We start from the raw sequence: 17,754 nt of genomic DNA on the forward strand, positions 1-17,754 counted from the left end.
TTGGACGTGTATTTCCTTGGATCAACGAGGATGCCTACTTTGAACTTCTCGGCCATTACATTTCAAGATAATCTAATGTTTTCTAGTCTATCTTCTCCGAGGCTGTTCTATATCGAAGTTTGAAATTGAAATCAAACACATGTGGTACTATTCGAAAAATGATTCGACTTTGAAATTTCCACGCCATCACTCGACTTGTAAAAAAATAATTTGCACCATATGATGTCCCTCTTTACGCCAAACAACTTTTCAAGAAAACAGTTTTTTGATAAATTCAATGCCGCACGAGATAATCCAGCATAGCGAGATAAAGAAAACATCTTGTACACTATCCTTCTTTCCAGAAATTTCGAAGTATTTAAATACTTATAAAGGATATCACGGTGGATTAAAAATGAGGAAGACAAAACTGTAACGTTCAAAATAATGATTATCTGACTCAGCCACGCACTTCTTTTCTTTTGCAGAGCATTCGTGAGGATCCTGTGTGCCTGCTGCCCGGGGCGAGTAAGGCGGCGATATCAGCCGGCATTCAGATGTAAACCAAGTCAAGTGAGTATGAAATATTCATACCTCTCGTACAAATTGTGTACGATTTGCGCGTACAAAATATGTGCCCGTTCGGCCAGTTCGTTGTTCCCGTTTTCTACCGGCCCGAAACCCCCATCTACGGAAAACAACCCTGTTGGAGGATACCATAAATTGCCACCGAGTCACGTTCCTCGGTTTTATCTCGGAAAATGCAATGACCGGTCAGTTGTATTCGTATTCGACTCAGCGAAAGCGCCCTCCCCCTTGACATGAGCAGAAAAAGAGGAAGTCAGTTATTTCAAAGCCAGCTATTACATGGCCACGATTACTCTCTCACTTGTTAAGAAGAACATCGTTCAAAGTTCCACCAGGTCTGCAAACATTTTGTACATAGAATCTAGATAGCCATTCGCTCTGTTGTCTTCACCTGTAATTTGTACGAAGCTACAGAATGTCGGAACGATTAGATTTCTTCTCAAAGTCGATACATAACGCTCGACTAAGATAGTCTGTCCTTTCCACGAGCAAAATCTCGTTATCATTCCATCTGCTATTCCGGAACCATGACAAAAACATCCAGCTCTCTCATCTGCGCGATCCATTAAGCTAGGTGGACTAACTTCGAAGATAGAGATCGTCGAGTAATACGAGCTTCCTTCTCGCTGATCGATATCAATGAATTTTCTATGAATGCTTAATTTCAGACCTTCTAAACTATGTCACGATATCACAGCATATCGTGATGAATCATTCATCTCCGTGAAGACACGGAGACCGTGATTTTTCCAAAGATGGAAACAACCTCTGTAAGTTTGCTTCGAGTTCCAGAAGAAATTAGGCTTGCTTTTGTACCATTTTCCCGGCACGTACAGGCTCGAGGGAGCAACAGGCGAGGACAAATGTCGAACCCTTCGAGACTGTGTTGCAAACCAATTCGCAGGATTTATTAGGACAATAAGCAACGCCAAGGCGAGAGAATGGTTTCAAGCCAAGTATAAAGCGGTCAAGGGAATGCGGTAAAGGGCTGTATCGAGTTATATAATCGCATAACGCGGTTTTGAAAGCTCGCCAAGAGAAAGAAATTTATTATTTCGATTGCTAAAGTTTTCATCTCGAGATTCCTCTGAAGTCTTCTCTAATAACGCCGTCGGTTTAACCTACGAACAAGTTTAAGAACGTCTACGTTCTGCTTTAAATAAACGGTTCTTTTTGTATTAGATCGTCCAGTAAGTACGCGCTTTTCATGTCTTCATTACCTAAAAACTTCTAAATTTGATACCATTCTCATTTTAATATTATTTATTTATTCGTTTATTAACGGTTATAAATCCTTTGGAAATAGATAACAAATTCACAATGTTTTGTAAGAAGCAAACAATCTTACATTTAACTGTTATTAGTTCAACTTAATTAATATTAAATCTACGTATATAATAATACTTTAGTAATATACTGCAAATATATTAAGGTGACGTAACACGTATTTAATTCCAAAATCAAATGTGAAAATAATTTTAACGTGGAATTGATTGGCAACGTTATCGAATTTCAACGTTAGCTTTCTATAAAAAACGGAAAATGAGGCTCATCGCGTTTCCAACTCGCAATCTTCATACAGTTCGCTTAATCTTTGAAATGCTTATTCACTAGTCTTTGGATTGGTCATCTTGATCGTACATCGTCCTGTATTCATAAGAATTATCATAGCATGAACTTATCGAAGCACGAACTTATTGAATGAACTAGCTGAAGCCGCCTCTTCTTTTCTAAAATCATGCGAGCTATTTCGTGGATTTTCCATATGAACGACAGGCCTCGCTTTTGAAACGGAATTCAAGTGAATATCTCTGTAAACGTATCTATCAACACCGAATATAAATGCGTTTCGAACTGTCAAGGGAAATATCGAAGGCTCGCTGGCCGAGTCCGATGCGTAGGAAAAAATGCGAATACAAGATGAAAAAGATGAAGTTGTTCGATACTATCGTCGAAACATATTGGTTCTCTTTACTTCACGAAACTTCATCCATTTCCACCACGCATCGTGTTCACAGTCTGCGGGCGGAACTTTTCTTGTTTATTAAGTGGAAAAAGTTGCAAGTAGTCAGACGACGCAGAAAGGAAAGGAAAAATGCCGATGCTCGTTCACGTGACACGTAAACGTAATTTTCACCAGTTAAATTTACTGTTTGCGTTCGATTTCCATATAATATCATGCCGCATTTCGCGTGGCGCTTCCGCTGGTACGGTTGAACAAATATGTAGTTTGCGCGAGTTCAAGTCGTGATATCAGGTCGAAAACTTCCAAGCTTCGAAGCCACTTCGATTAGGTATACGCAACAATGTTCTATTCCTGATATAATTCCTTTACTAGTTACTTCGTGTACACCCGTTTCCTGACTAGTGATTTCCTCGAAAGCCGTTCGTGAAAACTTTATCTACATCGTTTACCTTTATATCGCGTTAGACGAATCTCGAATTCACAGAAAACCTATTAATCGTGCCTCTCTCCTACGTAAATATGCACCGTTTATTCGAAACAAAGGGTCTGCGCATATTGAGTTACAACAGCCTAGGATTTTAGATCGACTATAACTTCGTCGACTCTGATCGATTAACCCTGTTCAATGTATAGCGCAGAACGAGTATGCTACTGAGGCAAGGAGAAGGCTGCAAGATGAAAGGGTACGGATGGACACGGAGTCGAGTGTATTAATGTTTTTTCAGAGATTCGCATCGGGAAGGTACTACTCCGCTTATTCGCTCCACCACGTGCGAAGCAGCCGAGAGAGTTCGTGCGAGCAAACCTACATTTAACGATGGGATATCGCCGCGGTGTGGATTGTCGTCAATTGTTGGACACCTCCTCGAAACCTTTCTAGCTTCCTCCTTGTCCTTCCATTCGTTACCATCGAAGCATCGTCCTCCCTGAGACAAATCCTAACCCAGTAATCGCCCGGAGACACTTGGTACAGAGATTATCGACGAAGGACTCTGTCACCATCCCATATAACATAGTCTCGGTATGTTGATTAGTGAATGGATTTATCGATCACTGACACGCACACACACACACATACATCACATCTGCTACACGTATACGAGCACTTGCACCAGTAGCACCGTATGCGACGACAGTGCACGTGTTTGGTATGCTTAGGTACACGTAGCACCTCCAATCTATGTACGTTTCGAGACATCTGTGCACCCCCGATTACGATTATCCCGAGTAGAAAGACATCACAAAGTTTAACCCTTTTCCTCGGAAGATTCATGCCATACATTTGAACAATTTTTGGCGAGAGAGTCGAAAAGCGCAACTGGCACGAGGACATTGATAAAAATTACAGGGACATTATTTAGAGTTTTTGTGCTTCGAGCGAAAATTGTTATGTGATGAAAAAATAAAAACGCAAAAAAAAAGATGCGGAGAGAAAATAGGAGAAATATCACATTGCTCGCAAGGGAATAACATCTGGCTAGTGAACAATGATGAAGCGGCGTTCCTGCAATCGATGCAACGAATGTCGCGCAACTTCTCTGCCACAAAAATACGCGTACATAAATTTTCTATGCGCGGAACATGCTTGGCCGCGGACGAAAGAAAGTCCAAATTGCCGACAATTAATGCGACCCTCTGAAAGGACTGGCGCACCCTTCGCGCATGACGCGATTCATTTAATTTATCATCCAATTTGCAGCAAGCGTATTACTGTTCGCTGGCAGACAACGCGTAACAATTCGAAATCAATCACCTAATTCGCTTCAAGTCTCGCGATCGCAGCCGTTCATTTATCAATGCAGCTAAATTAAATTACCCGCACGATGTAATGTAATCGATCTGCCCGAAGTAATAGAGTAAGGACCGTCTCCTCCTGGCTTGGAATTTGCCGTAGGATCGAACGTTTTTTCCATGATGGATCGAAAAGAAAATTCCGAGCTGGATGCGGCGCACATGTTCGATTAACGTGCAATTGCGTTACAGCGTGTAATCGGATCAAATGAAATGCTCGTATCATACTACACCGAGAAATAAATAGCATTAACAAGAATTAGAATTGCCATTTTCGAATAAATCCAGTGATTTTAGTAATTCACCGACGAAAACTCAACGGATATATGCTGAAACCTTCATTCAACGAAAATATATAAATAAACGTAATAGAATATAAACAAAATAAGCCAGGAAAGCAAACAAACGAAAATATGTATAAATAAACGATAAAACTGCAACAGCCTGTACGATCGATGGTATCCTCGATCTGAATAAGAAGCGTACGGAATATTTTAAAAAATCGTTTTTATATTTTTTGATGAATTTTATCACGCGCCAGCTACTATAATGAAAACGATCAGTTCCTTCAAGCTGAGCCAATACATTACATTTGCAAACCACTTTGAAACTCGAACGCATCTATTCGCCGCATTAATCCTGTTTTCTGGGTGCAATCACGATCGCGTTTACGATTCATCTGCGCTACTTCATTTTGCGAGCGAACGTTCCCAGAGCTTCGAGCCACCCTTGTGAAATTCGCCCTTATCTTATTTCGTTAGACGCGGAGCACCAGCTTGCATACACCCATTCTCTCTCTCGAGATTTTACATACCTCCATAAAACGTCGACGAAACGCGGCACCGCGTGTTCCTGCGACTCGTCCAACTTTCCAGTTGGGAAACTTAAAGCTGCAGGTTGACCCTGTATTAGCTGCTGAGAACAAAAGTCGCAAGTTGAGTTTCACTTCTTTCTATTGTATTAGAATCAATAATCACCAAAAACATACATAAACACAATAGCTTTCTAACATCTCTCGACTGTTTTACGTCCTCTTTAATCGCCCTGAGCACTTCGTTATAAACGTAATAGAGAGAGAGAGAAAGAGAGAGAGCTAAAAAGATGACTAGTCAAAGAAATGCGGATCTGATTGGTTATTTCTGGTAGATTCGACACAATCGCAAAGATAATTATGATTATTGGCCGAAAATATCACGTGTACGAATAAAACAATGTGTACAGCAACGCACGACGATAAGCAATAGAGACCAGTGAGTACCCTAGTCGTCTTTCCAGCTTTGTCTCCATTAGTTTATCGCTTCTTGCGCAATATCTCAATTTAAATAATTATCATTACTCCAATCACTTGAAATACGCATTACGATTACCGTCGATAGTAAGTGACAGTACGTGACGAAGTAAGCGACGTGCTGAAGAGGTTAAACTACTTTCAGAGAGGAACACGATCTAAACGAACGAGTTAATCCTGCTGACTAGTTTCCGAAAACATCGAAACCGATAGCCATCTAGTTCGGTTTAACCGCGAGATTGGCGCATCTCGGGTCAGTGAATTAGCTCAATTCCCTGGGAAACTTTACAATATGTCAGGCAAACGTGACACGGCTGTGCCGTTTCTCATGAACGAGGGTTCAAGGAATGTATAACGGTACGAACTGCGAATGTCGGCATGAAAGTCCCGAAAAGCAAGGGGACATGAATTACGAGCAGTGTCTGTCGCCGGAAGAGATATAAATGTCGGAAACGGGCGGAGCTGTCCATCCCTTGCCGGCCCACTCCATAACCCTCGAGATCGCCATTTTCCAAATAACAATTTAGAAAAAGAATAATAAATCACCGAGGCGATCTACGGATCCTCATCAATCGCTCGACGCCCGATTGCCCTGGACATCTTGTTCAACGTCGACTTTACGGCCTGTCGTATTTTCGCGTCGATATCTTTCCTCTCGCGATTTTTATTGCCATCCCGGAGAGAAAAAAAGAAAACGAGGCGTCGCTACTGGGATTATCGCCGTCAGCCAGCAAAGTTCGCTCGAAGAAACTTGCGACACAGAACATGGCAATTTAACGGAAACGAAAAATAGAATAACGCTTTGCTCGATTTTCAGGTAGAAAAGGGGTGATTTATTCCAATAGCCAAAAGGAGGTTTATCGTGTTGAACGTTGGTCAGTCACGGTGTCTACGCTGTGATACAATATAAATATATATACATATTTCTAGCGGAATTCACGATTGTAAATCGCTCGCGCGTATGTCCGGTTACGCTTATACATACACATATGTATATTGTATATAGTAACATTAGTATTTGAACACTTTGCCCTAGGAATCTCTTATGCCCATATCGTGTTATAGGAAATGTAAAATTACATTATCACTGTGATGTGGCATGAGTGTCGCGATTATATTGATCTTTGAAATTAATTTGAAAACTAGTCAAAGTTGTACTGTATATTAGTCAAAGTGTAAATGTCTATCGTAATATAAGTTCAACGATGGCTAGGAAACCACGACTTGAAATCATTTCACGCGAACTCGATAGAAATAGAAAATCGAGAAAAGTTTAAATCTCTCGTTCAGAATTAGACGGGCCTAGCCTGGCTACTCGTAATTACTCCAACTACCACTGCTACTCTAATTAACGTGTCACGAAATTCTTCGACATCGATGTATTTGTCCCTCTCCTTTTCCCATCGATTGAACCTCGACGAATCATATTTCGGTCATGTTGCTTCGATTGGCTAATTAAAACACATGGTTGCCGCATTTTAATTACGTTTCCCCATTATTCACGATGAATTTTTCCCGTAACGCGTGTCGTAACGGGCGTCGGAATACGAGTAGAATTATCGAGGCCAGGACGTTTGACTTTAATTAAATTCCTTTATTGTACCGGTTTAAATATCGACTTGCATACTTTTTCGAAAACTCTTGGTCAAACGTTTCGTGCTTCGACGTTCTCGTGCTTGAATCATCGATCCGTCTGCCGTTAATTAACTAATTTCCCTGAGACCGACACGATAGAGAAATAAAGACAAGATATGTACAATGACGAGATAGAACTCGGAGAGCTCCTCGCGAGCTGATGTAGGCACGAAACGCGCTTTTAATCGAATTGCATTGTCCGGAAATAAGCACGAAGTCAACGACGACAACTTGGCTCGGTCGAGATTCGACGCGGCATTGTAATCACGAAAATGAACCGCCGAGAGGCGGCGAAAATTCGTGACGTTGCATTTTGTACGATTTAACACCTACAGGCCAGGTTTTTGATTGTCTCCCTCTCGCTTTCGACTATAAATTCAATCACGCGAAATCTCGATTTCTATTCGTGTGCGCGAAAGGGAAATGGACAGGAACATATAACACCGTTAGCACACCATTTGAAAAAGCTTTTTTTTATACATTCCCAGCTCGTGTTCATATTTGTAAATTTTTCTTCTTTTTTTCCGTGTTACTATCCCTTCAAAATGAAAGAACAATCACAACAAACCCTGAGATTCGATATTCGTTGACTAAACGATTTAATAAACCAATACGCCTTCCTCAAGTTCAGTAACGCGATCGATCGTGACCAACGTAAAAAGACGCACAAAAACATCGAGCTTTACTACTAGTTATACCGATAAAATACGTTAGCAGAGGAAAGTATCGTGAAAAAAAACACAGAAACGATCCCGCGACCGATTGTAACCAGATCTGGGTGGAAGTTGACCTAGATACTTTTAGTTTCGTTAAACCGCCAGGGGATGAAAGACGGAACTATAAAACCCAGAGAAAAAGCTGAGAAGAAACAGGAAACCGATTCGGTCAATCCTCCGGAGATTTCAAGGTTTGATAAGATAAACGAGGAAACTTTTGCGTTGACACGCTAGTCACCCCTCGAGATCAAACGAATGAAACATCATTGCGAAGATGAATTTCTTGTGTCGCGCTGAGATTCCAATTATCCTCTCTTCGGTAGACAACTGCCAGCTCGACTGTTCTCAAGAAACAGAATCTAAAGGCAACAGTGCACCTCGTAAAATGAGTAAAATGAGTGCACCTCAAAGAAACTACTAACAAGTCAAGGGGATCTTCAAATTCTTATAAATCTTCCTCAAGATCTTCAAATTCACACAAATTTTTCTCAAGATTTATAAATTCATACAAATTTCTCTCAAAATCTTCAAGATCAAGATACTATAACTAGAGAACACGATATTACATGCGAAGATAACAGGATGAAAACATAATATGTACATCTTTGTTGATTTTGATTAAGATTTTGATGGTTGACATTTTTGAAGAGGACGGAAAAATATATGGTTACCTCTAAAACCCAGGAAAGACAATTTTGATAACGTATGATTGATTGAGAGCATAATGGATTTTAAAACTCGCTTTATAAATAGTAGAAGAAGAAAAGTCGATAGAAAACGTGACTTATCGTGTTTTTCATACAATAAACTCAAGCGAATAACAAATTGGACTTAAAGACAAGTATGAACGTTTTGAGTATTTGTACATCAAGTACAATTCAATCAAAAAGTTGATTTTTTTATTATATTTTCAATTCTACGAGAGAAGAACGTTTCTTTTTTCGCTGTCAAATTCTTAGTCCCTGCTATAACTGGGATGATCAAATGTGTTAAATTTAGACTGAAAAAAGGAATTTTTTTTTATTTATTTACAAGCAGGTTAGATAACTCACTTGTTGAATTACTCCAAAACTTTTGTTCTTCTATCAAAAGATGCCAATATGTGTATTTTTACATTTTTTACATTATTCAATGACTAGTCGTAAAAACGTCCTACAAATATTGGAATAATGAATATATTCCGATATTATTAATACAACAAATGTTCCAATAATCTGAAATACATTTGGTAAATCCGATATTTCTGCTGTGTCATGAATAAAATCTGTTTTATAGCAGCAAACACTCATAACGTTCGTTTTTCATTGTTCTTACTAAATGACGCAATTACAAACAATTCATTATATCTGTCCTATGTTGTTCATTGCAACTAGCGCATGCAACATTTTTGTATCATCAAAAGGAAATATCGAGTGGCGACGAATTTATTACACAGCCATGAATTTAGCCAAGAGTTTAATACCCATGAACAATAGTGTATATAAGCGAGGCGTAAAAGCTAACTGAATTTGTGGAAAATTGAGCGATTAATTCACTTAAAGACACCCCTATTGGGACAAAACCAGCGGTAAATTCAGCGCAATGTTTCATCCGCGAAATCTGCCTGCTAGTCGATACGGTATTTGCGGTGACAATTTTTCCATGGCCCACCGCTTCGGCTCGGGTATTGAGTTATTTGGTTTATGGGCACCAGAGCCATCGAAAATCGTTTCATTGTCATGTGCTGCTCTATCGAACCGCCTATTCGCGATTCATCCGGACTCTCTCCTCTCCGGATTCGACGCAAAGGCGCGACTACATTGAGCGTGAGCGTGAACCGGAAACCTTTCTCCGTTGATCCGTTGTGACCTTTAAAAAAGAAACGAAGGCTGCTACATCCTCCGTGGAAATCTATCGATTCGACGACGCTCGCGAGTTTCTCTTCGAGATTAAAACAGAACTCTGTCCTGAAGCATCGAGCGACAAAAGAATAATCTGTTTTAAGAATAACGATTCTTTTCGAATATCAAAGAGAAACTTGACAGTGATAAATACGTTCTGTAGATAACGTTTCGTTCTTACGAGAATTGGATGCATTCCAAGAGGAAAAGTGAAGAGGAAAACGATCGATGCGTAAAAGCTGAGAAAGGTGGAAGTTCGAGTTTCATAAAAATACCGGATAAAGTTGTTCTCAACGCTCTTTTCAGCAAACAACGAGAAGAAAATTCGATCTGCCCTTTTTCCAGCATAGGAAACCAACACTTTTCTAATTCCAACGTAAAGGAAAGGCCATCTATGATACGGAGCATATATAAAAACCGATGAAGAGATAGAGCGTATAACTGGCCGATAAAACAAACACAACGGATTACGGAAAGCAGGCAATGCGGGCTTGTATGCATCAATAGCGTTCGCGAGTTACACGAACGATGCAAGATAATTCGTCCTAATGCACGAGAAGCATTAACCGGCACATTCGTTGCGCCATTGTTCGATTTCATTTTTTACTCTCTTCTAGTGTCCATTTTCCCCTGTTTCCTCCAACTGAAACATCCAAGCGACGGAAACGCACATCCGAAACCGATTGACCTACATCCTCCTTTCCTAAACCAGCTAATTTACAAGCTCTGTGTGGTATAAACAATATTCTCCATGATTTCTATGTAAGTCTCGTAGGTACTCTCAACCACTACAAACATACTTTACGGGCTAGCGTAATGTAAAGATCGGATTTAAAGGGAGAGGAAGTGGATATTTCCCAGGCTTTAGAGGGCAGAGAAAATACGGCACCTTTTCTAATCTAACACCGGATTAAGGCTAACTCGATCACGATCCAATTCTACCTCTCAATTGTACATACGCGCACCGAGCACACGGTGAACGTATCTCTCAGCAACGACATATATTTTTTGAGAATATAATTGTTCTGATTACAGTACGTTTCCGGAGCGAATACCAGCGGCGAGGCGAGCCGCGTCAGCTACAGTAGCGTTAGTCAAAGCAGCGATGGTGGTGCTGGAACTATACTACCCAGCGGCGGGATGTGACGACACACGGGGGCCCGGTCTGGGCCTCGACGAGAACGCGCCATCCGTTTCCGGGACACGTGATTATAGGTTCGCTTATGGATAGATTTTTTCATCATTTTGTCTCGGAAGTACTCGTTTCAAAAATAGAATCGAGCCAAGAGACGAGGAAAACCAAGACGACCGTTCACCGGCCCCCGTGTGTGCTTCCGATGGAACAAACCGTGGATCTCGTCGTGGATAAGGACATAAGGATAAGCGACGTGTTTCCGTTCCTCCTTATCGTCGAGCTTCATCGGTGACGAAATGTGGACCACGAAGAAGCGTGACGCGCGACCCGCAACAATTTCCTGTATAGAAAAAGCAACAGTAATCTCGCGTTTTGTACCTCCGGCGAAAGATCTGGTGAAAATTGAATTGCGGGGAAGGACAGTACCGTATATCGAGTCAGATGGCTCGTTACCGTTTTTACGTTCGGATACCTTCGATACTTTGTAGCCTTTTAACGAACCTCCGTACACGGAATCGTAAATCGAGCAGCGGCGATGCGCTATTGGTTACACGACGAGTTTAGCGTATCTTTCCTCGATTCCTCGATTCCTCCATCTCAATGCACCAAGCAAATCGTATACCGTTTTCTTTCGATACAATTAAATCCGTTACCGTTCCCTGGAGATCGTGAGCCGAATTTCGAGATAGAAAATACACGATAATACACTTTGTTCCTGTGTGCGTTGCGCGTTTAGAAGACTGACGATTGAACGTTTGGAAACGTTTAACGTAATATGAGATTGATATACTTTGAATTTCCAGGGACCGGCGATCTCTCGTGTCGGTGCATTGACAGGCGACTGTATGAACGAAAAGTATGCACAAAGTTAAAATAACGAGGAACGAATATTACCGCTCGAAGCTGCCTGTCGATCAACAAAGAGAAAACAAAGGGAACACGTGAAAAAAATAGAATACTTGCGAAAAATTAACAGCGTTCCCTCGGAAAAAATTGTATTCACCTGCGAAAATTCAATATGCGCGTACCTACTGTACCGCTCTTCCAGTAACGTTGATCGCTAAATACACATACTCGAATGGATTCGGTGTGGTAACCACTGTCTAGATTGAACGAAAGTTAATTTAAAGTTTCCTCGACCGACACAAGACTGGCAAAATCGAAAAGTATTTTCCTCGAATTGACGAACAGGATTCTGCGAAACTAAACTGATACCAAGGCCAATGTAACTTAATCGATGAATAAAATAACAAAGTTATAGTCTGGTTAATGTTTTAAAAAAGCACGATTTCAAATTCACAAACGTTGATCGCCAATTTCAAAAAGTAAAAATAAATAGTTTGATTCGGTTGGAGATTAATTGATCGAATTAAGCTCTGTATACATATTGTTAATTTAAATACTCCAAAGTCGTTTCCTCCATTCATAAAATCTATTCAACGTAATACATCGTATCGGACAATCTTTATTCGATAGATAGATACCTCTACTTTCACTGGCGGATATTTTTGCAGAGCGATTATTTATTTTACAAAGATTATCTTAACATAGGCATTTGTTGTTGTACATAAAACGATTATCGTGCAATTGTAAATATTAGAACATTGTGACATCAACTTATGTGAAACGTATATAATGTATGAGAAACTGTAACAATGCGTGTATCGGTAGGAATATATACAAACGTTTTCTCGGGTAAAAAATATATTCAATATTAATTCAATAATCCTATCTCACTAAAGAAAAAAAAAGAAATTACGAAGAAAATCAGATCGAACATTCGCTATTCATGAAAAGTTATGTCATCTGCTTGTTTTAGCTGTGACATATTAACTCTTTGCATGTAAAACTAAAAATCTGAATATTGTACGATACAATAGAAGAAAGAAAAGATTAAAAAGGTGTTAATGTTAAAATAAACAAATGTTTTACCTCGGATTTCAAACCAACGAAAACTAGTCTAGTCTTGTACCATCCAATAGTGATTATGCTGTTTTCTTGTAAATCCATTAAGTTCCGTTTTCGAAGCAACATTTTATATTATACTTATTTTCATTTATAAACTTTCAAAATCACGGTATAAGAACGTCTGCTAACATAATCCCTTTCATTTTAGAAAATTCGTTCGCACGAAGAAAATAGCGCGTAATTGGTTGGCGTCTTAACAAGTCTAGTCATTGTACATACTGTACTGTAAGTTCGTTGAAGCTCGAAAATTTAATAAAAAAGAAAAAGATGGAACAAATAATCAGAAAAGAAAATCGTAAATCCCGCTCTAAAAGTGTTTTTCACAGCCTTGAATAGAGGGCGCTTTGTATATATTAGAAATTTGAGCGTCAAATTCAAACGCTATTCGTAACTTTCTACTTGTGAAACTCACGTCATTGATTCAAGCATATACATATTCTTGCTGTGTTAAAAATGCATGAAATAATAGCAAATTCTTAATTAATCCGTAATACTTTCGTTGGAAAACACTGTTTTCACAAAGTATTTCTATATGTACACGCAACTTTTGTTATTCAAAAACTGGATACTACGTTTAATAGTACACTATAAAAACTTGCATTTCACAAACTATTACCAAATCATCATACATATAAGCATGAACGAAGAGATTGAACGAATGTGAATGCGTATGCATTACGCATTATATTGTATAGACTAAGAATTCCCTGGCCTGTACACATAATATAGAGAATGTGATGAATCGTCGTCATATTTAATTTTTAAGAGATAGATAACGTGCATACTCGAAAAGTATCAGTTCATATACAAGAGTCACATTATCAAGACCACTTAAGTACCTTCGAAAAAAATGTGTCTATCAATATGCTGTCCTTTATAATAAAATGGAAATGAGAAAGATATTATTCTCTTTTTACCTATCCTTTATCATGAATTAATAAAATAAATGATAAACAACAGGATACACGTACAATTCGACGTAGCTAACAAGTTTATTTATTTCACATATTTAATTTTATGTTATAGAAACATACTCTCTTTATATTTTATCACAACAATACGTCTGACACTTACTAAACTACAAAATTCATACGTTGTATGATGTATGAAAAAAAAATAATACAAAATACATTCCTATTCTTTTAAAGATGTTGGGAAGCTCTGAATGATATATAAACACTAGGAAAGATATTGCAAATACGATTAACACGTAATTATATTCTCGTTAAAATTTATAATTACTTTTATTATTTAAAATAAACATTTCGTCGTGTTTTCATCATACCTATTAACCATGATTGCAATTACATTGCATTAAAATGTACTATTATGAATGTAGTTTATAAATCGCTAAGATCATTAATGATCTTGTTCTTTTCTCTTTGGTGCGTATCTCAGTTGCTTTTGCTTAAAATACAGTAGAATTTGTCGAAAAATGCATGACAAGAAAACAACTATTACAAGTTTTAAAGAATAAATTCACCATCTAATGTAGCCTTTGTACTCTTCGATTATGCTGAATCTTTTAATAGTTTCATATCCTAGAATTATTGAAAAACTAAAACAAGCAGACTGTACAAGGCGCGCGGAAAGTCCCTTTGTGAACATTTGCAATCTTTCTTCCATCCATAAAACTTTGAATGTATTAAACATACTATCTAATCTTTGTACTTGTAACCTTGCCCGTACGATATCTAAAGGATTTGTAATAATTGTTGTGGTAAATCCTCCTAATGTACCAGCAAGAGCTTGAATAAACAAGTGAGAGACCCACTCTGGGAACAATTTTATAAGCTCATCTATCGACAAAAATGAAAAAGTTATTATCTAAATTCAATTTATTTTTCATGCTATCATTTTAAAGCAATTACCCTGGTATGATGTATATAAGCCCCACCAAAGAGCACTATTGGGAACATAAGCGCACAATGATGCGACATATCCTCTATAAAAACCTCTATAGCCATCTCTCCGATAAATTAACCTGATAATATCTGTCGAAATTTGAGTCCGGGATTTTCCTGGCTCAAGAATTAAACCCAATGGATTTATACCCATCTGTAAATGACATGTGAAAGATAAAAAATAAAATAAATGAATATTCATATTTTTATCTTCGCATTTACCTGATCTATATATCTTCCATGTTTATTATAATTGATCCCCAGAACCATTAAGTGCTGACTTAAAACATCAAAGGGAACTACTATTGTCTGTCCTACCAAACTAGCAGCTGCACCAGCAATTATTGCTTTTACTCGTGAGTCTATATTACCTATAACATTGTTCTGTCCAAGTATATGACGCATTCCTTCGTAAGTAGATACATAAAATACACCAGATACAGTTTGTATAGAACTTATCCAAAATCCTCTATACAGACCACCTATACCTTCTACCTTGTAAATCTTTCTGCAAGCATCTAGCATTCCTGGAAGATGTTGATATTTAATACTTTATCATTTTAATTAAATTGTATTTAAAAATTTACCATTGTACATGTTATTATGTTTCTGAACTTGTAAGCGGGTTTTAATTACTGTTAAGGGATATAGACAGCAGCGCACAGAAAATGATGAGAGCATGCTCAATGGGAAAAATTTTGTCTTATCCATCATTTCCCATTCGATGGTACGTATGAAATGTGGCGTTTCTACTGCAGACATCTTGTAATTTTATGACACTATTAAATCCACTATAATTATAACACTTATGTAGTAAGGATTGTGGGTTCCTCTGTTTAATTTGATGCTGCATATCTCATTGATATTTTTTGGGAATTAATACCCAAATCATTTACAAAACTGATAAGAGAAAAATGTTTATGTAAGTATATTTTTTCTACTTTATGCTTTTAAAATTATTTAGCACTACAAAGAAATAACCTTCCAAGAAACTTTGTCACACGAGGTAGTAATAGAACAAACGCACTTCAAATTTGTCAGAGCTTCAAATTTGTCATGTACTATCATCTATTTATCATATATCCAATTTGTCATACTATATAGAGAACAGAGATAATTCATTTAAATAAAGTCTCTAGTTAATTTTATAATGAACTACAACCACGATGCAACAATAACATTATAAATATATTTGAATAAAAACTTCACTACCATAGTCACAACTCAAAAGTCATTGCCAACAAAAATAAATATAAAAATTATCAATCGACGAAAGTTTAGAAAGTCATACACTGTTATAACTTACAGAGATGCAATACTTGATATAATAATGGAACTCTTCCAGTGGTCATAACATCATTAATAGCTATATTACAATAGCAATAACAATCTTCCACAGTATCATGAATTTATCCTAACCAAATACATTCTTATATTATGCAATGCATAGAACTATTTTAGTTCCAATCAGTAGCTTATAATCATTGGTTTAAGTAAAAAGTTAAACGCATGAGATAAAGAAGTGTTTATGAAAATCTGATAGTCTGATCTAAATTTTCTTATGATTCATGATTCTACGCACGTGTAAAAATATTCGCATAGCAAGTAGCGCAATCCATGAGTGGACTTGTGAAACATTATCGTACCAAGATCAAAAGACACCGGGAGATGTCGCTCGTGGTATCTTTAAATTGCAACATTGACTAAAATGTATATGTAGAGGTTTATTACAGCAAAAGATAGATTCGACATTATGCAAATATATGTACTATATACCATGTAGACTTCGCGTCTCACTTTCTGAGATACGTACCCGAATTTGCTACAACGAACATAAAAATTATATTCAACTCAATCATCGAACGCAATGGAATCAGTAACTAGAAAAGCTCTTCATTGATTAAACGTATAAGCTCAAGAGAGCACCTAATGAATTCTTTAGTAACTCATTAAAGAAAATTACATTAGCTATAGTTGGAATTAAAAATAAATTTTACCATAAAATGACGAAGAATATACAGGCAGCCACATGGAAGACTACCATCCAAAAACAGGAATCTGCTTCCACAGTCCAGTGGAAAAAAATTGAGCATGATATAGACGCAACACTACTTCAAAAAACGCGATCGTTCATCAGCGCAACTCTACTTAGAAAAGCAATTAAAACAATCGCGATAGACAATCGCAACACTAATTCTTAAATCAAAAATTAAATTAATATGTATACATATATGAAAAAAAGATATTTCAAATATTATGTTGCTACAAACTGCAATACTATAAAATTAATGAAATGTTAATATTTCTACATACAACTTTGAATAAAGGAAGAAACTTTAAAGGAAACAAGAAAGACTTTAATATGTACATACTACTCTCTAAGAAATTCTGACAATTCATGATAAAGATTGCTAAGGACTATCGCGATGTCATAATTCGCAACACTAAAACAAACAGGATTATAATTTTTTCGCAACTCTAATTCGAACCATAATCAGTCTCTCGCGATACTAATAGAAAGCCGCGATATTATTTCGTAACTCTAATTCAAGCCGTAATTAATCTCTCGCAACACTAATAAAAAGAAACCGCGATTTGCCCAATGTGATGATGGACCGATATATACATCAGCCAAAAAAAAGAGCTACTACTACTACAAATACTAAAAGCAAGCATAGTGACAAAGTAGTAACGAGAATAACTTTCCATGCTCTGGATGACCCAGAGGATGAAAAGGTATTGGTAGTTGCCCTCTTGAACGGCAGATTGCCGGGCCTCTTCGGCTCATAGCCTCTTCCTTCTTTCTTCGGGCACAATGCCCGCTGAAACTTAAATCTAGGCTCGAGTCTTTCTAATCGCAAAATAAAAAATAACGTATAAGTTATAAAAAATATAAAGTATAGC

General features: G+C 37.7%; 2 protein-coding genes across 6 annotated transcripts in view; one reads left to right on the plus strand and one right to left on the minus strand.

Annotated features, from left to right (window-relative positions):
• Positions 1 to 13,212, plus strand: part of LOC100742871 (dopamine receptor 2) — an 83,113-nt gene extending 69,901 nt beyond the window's left edge. For 2 of the 3 annotated variants that reach the window (XM_024368459.2, XM_012387144.3), the window contains 2 exons: positions 468 to 552; positions 10,879 to 13,212. In XM_024368459.2, coding sequence (XP_024224227.1) covers positions 468 to 552; positions 10,879 to 10,989 — 196 coding nt within the window. In that variant the 3' untranslated portion in view covers positions 10,990 to 13,212. Of the gene's footprint in view, positions 1 to 467; positions 553 to 3,258; positions 3,555 to 10,878 lie in introns of all 3 variants that reach the window. The other variant, XR_002946920.2, reaches the window with a different exon arrangement.
• Positions 13,213 to 14,133: 921 nt separating this feature from the next.
• Positions 14,134 to 16,435, minus strand: LOC100742985 (solute carrier family 25 member 44). Of its 3 annotated transcripts, XM_003490537.4 has the most exons (6): positions 16,157 to 16,415; positions 15,832 to 15,946; positions 15,438 to 15,750; positions 15,073 to 15,377; positions 14,818 to 15,004; positions 14,134 to 14,745 (listed from the first exon to the last, which is right to left on the minus strand). In XM_003490537.4, the coding sequence occupies exons 3-6, from the start codon at positions 15,610 to 15,612 to the stop codon at positions 14,426 to 14,428; spliced, it is 987 nt and encodes a 328-aa protein (XP_003490585.1). In that variant the 5' UTR covers positions 15,613 to 15,750; positions 15,832 to 15,946; positions 16,157 to 16,415; the 3' UTR covers positions 14,134 to 14,425. The 3 variants fall into 3 exon arrangements, with proteins under 3 accessions (XP_003490585.1, XP_012242565.1, XP_024224228.1); XM_012387142.3 differs by lacking the exon at positions 15,832 to 15,946 and having other exon boundaries at positions 16,157 to 16,435; XM_024368460.2 differs by lacking the exon at positions 16,157 to 16,415 and having other exon boundaries at positions 15,832 to 16,064.
• Positions 16,436 to 17,754: the final 1,319 nt, after the last annotated feature.

The sequence above is a fragment of the Bombus impatiens genome, unplaced genomic scaffold (assembly GCF_000188095.3).
Source record: "Bombus impatiens unplaced genomic scaffold, BIMP_2.2 scf_0452, whole genome shotgun sequence".
Taxonomy (NCBI): Eukaryota; Metazoa; Arthropoda; class Insecta; order Hymenoptera; family Apidae; genus Bombus; species Bombus impatiens.